At 36.1% G+C, this 2,551-nt stretch overlaps 1 protein-coding gene across 1 annotated transcript in view; it reads right to left on the reverse strand.

Moving 5' to 3' along the window:
* RNF17 (ring finger protein 17) overlaps nucleotides 1-2,551 on the reverse strand; it is a 104,689-nt gene that overhangs the window by 54,373 nt on the left and 47,765 nt on the right. The window contains exon 16 of the mRNA XM_017537548.2: nucleotides 857-1,010. Coding sequence (XP_017393037.1) covers nucleotides 857-1,010 — 154 coding nt within the window. The remainder of the gene's footprint in view (nucleotides 1-856; nucleotides 1,011-2,551) is intronic.

Below are 2,551 nucleotides of genomic sequence, written 5' to 3' on the forward strand. Positions count from 1 at the left end.
TTTTTTTTTTATTTTTAGTAGAGACGGGGTTACACCATATTGGCCAGGTTGGTCTCAAACTCCTGACCTCAGGTGATCAGGCCTGCCTTTGACCTCCCAAAGTACTAGGATTACAGGTGTGAGCCACTGCACCTGGACTTTCACCCTCTGAATAATAATAAAAAAAAGACACATCTACAAACTAGAAAGCATGTAAAAGAAACAACACAATGGGTTAAACTAGTTATGGTATATCTAATTTCATAAACCACAAAGGCTTAGTCTGTAATGTTCTCTCTTAGCCAAAGCTGAGAATAATAAACTTTACTATTTTTGTTGCTAATACCTCCATTTTCATAAATCTTCTGTCTTCAATCCCATTTTCTATTCTTCCCATTATTTCATAAGTTGAATCAACTACTTAAGGAGGATATAGAAAAAGTAGAAAAAAATACCAAGAAAACTAGCAGTTTGGTCAATAATTTCCAGGAAAGAAGAATATATTAAAATTGAAGGGAAGCAAACAGAACACAAAGGACTTACCTTTAATTTGTACCTTGACAATCAAAATAGCATGGGACAAACAGTCAACATAAAGCTAGAGTTCACCAGTTTTTGAATAATTAATTTCTGTTGCTTTGTTCTATCTATACTAGTTTTCCAGCAAGATTCCCAATGGTTAAGTCCTAGTCAAGTAAAACAAAATCTCAGGAGACAGATTCACCTTTTAGCATTATCACTAGCTTTCTAAAGAGAGATGACAGAGCAAACGGTAAGATCAAATAGTATCACTTCCAAGACTGAATTGGTACCAACTCAAATGACATTAGTTTTGAAGTATAACATTTCCCTGTAGAAACAGCTAGCATTCTCCTACCGATAACTTTTGCTCGGTACCAAATTCCATCTTCAAATTTAGCTACACAGGCTTGATCTTGAACTGGACAGAGGATTTCCAGATTTTCTCCATCTTCATTTTTATAGAAATCCTCGATTGTCTTCAATAGAGGTAAAAAATCCACGGCCTCTAGCTAGCAAATAAAGGGATAAAGCACTATCATTTCACAGAAACTTAAAATGTAAGTGTTGAATGAATTACAAGCACTGTCATTAAAATTATGAAACATTAAAACCTGACTTGAATATAAATCAACTGTGTTACATAATTTATTTTACAAAATTTTGTTGCAGAACCAGTATAGAAAATTTTTATTGACATAAAAATAAAGTCACATATATTCTACCAGATAGTGTATATTCTCAAGATTTTTCTATACACATACACACACTCCCTGTGTATTTGTTTTTACCAAAACTAGACTTTACCATACAATCACTTACATTTTTCTATCATTTCTCATCTTTTCTATTTCACTAACTGTTCCTACTAGTATATCTAGATCACATTTAGTTTGCCTTAATTGATCCAAATCCATATCCAAACCAAGATTATATATTGCTTCTGATTGTTATCTCCGTAACTCTTTTATAATCTAGTACAATCCTCTACATTTTTTTTGTTTTTTTGACAGAGTTTCACTCTTGTTGCCCAGGCTGGAGTGCAATGGTATGATCTAGGCTCACTGCAACCTCCTCCTCCCGGGTTCAAGCAATTATCCTGCCTCAGCCTCCCAAGTAGCTGGGATTACAGGCATGCGCCACTAAGCCTGGCTAATTTTGTATTTTTAGTAGATATAGGGTTTCTCCATGTTGGTCAAGCTGGTCTTGAACTCCCAACCTCAGGTGATCTGCCCACTTCAGCCTCCCAGAGTGCTGAGATTACAGGTGTGAGCCACTGTGCCCAGCCCAGTCCTCTACTTTTAATGAACATGTCTTATTGAAGATAACCAGCTTATTTCTCTGCAGAATGCCCCACATCTTATGGATTCATGTGGTTATATCCTTATGCTGTTATTTAGCTTATTTCTCCATAGAGTAAGGTCTAGCTGCTGCCGTTTCCAAAGGCTGAGAGTTATTACTAAGGGTTTGATGGATCCAAGGCAAATCTTTTTGGTAGGCTGTCATAGGTGTTTTTTTCCTACCCAGGTTGCAACACTTCAAGCTCTAGTACTTAATGACTATCAATATGATAAATTCATCGATTGATTGTGTAGTGATGATCCTGACCCCTTCTCAATGTGCAGTTCTGTTTATGCCCTTGTAGTAACCAAGTCTTCAGAATTTATGTGGTGTTACTTTGGCATTACATGAATATCCAGTTTCTAATCAGCCATCAATCTTAATGTGAACTGATAATGCTTCCATAAATCAATAATAATTCAGTAGGGTTTATGTAATGATTGCATTCTTTAGTAACACAGTGCTTTCTCTTATTAAATGGTGCCATCTGGTATAATTTTAAAAAATAGTTTCTAAAGTTTCCTATGCTACTAAAGAAAAAGAATCAAGGATTATACTTTATTTCTCCGAATACCAATTCTTTTTTTTTTTTTTTTTTTTTGACGGAGTTTCACTCATGTTACCCAGGTTGGAGTGCAATGGCGCAATCTCGGCTCACCGCAACCTCCGCCTCCTGGGTTCAGGCAATTCTCCTGCCTCAGCCTCCTGAGTA

The sequence above is a fragment of the Cebus imitator genome, unplaced genomic scaffold (genome assembly GCF_001604975.1).
Source record: "Cebus imitator isolate Cc_AM_T3 unplaced genomic scaffold, Cebus_imitator-1.0 Scaffold103, whole genome shotgun sequence".
Classification (NCBI taxonomy): domain Eukaryota; kingdom Metazoa; phylum Chordata; class Mammalia; order Primates; family Cebidae; genus Cebus; species Cebus imitator.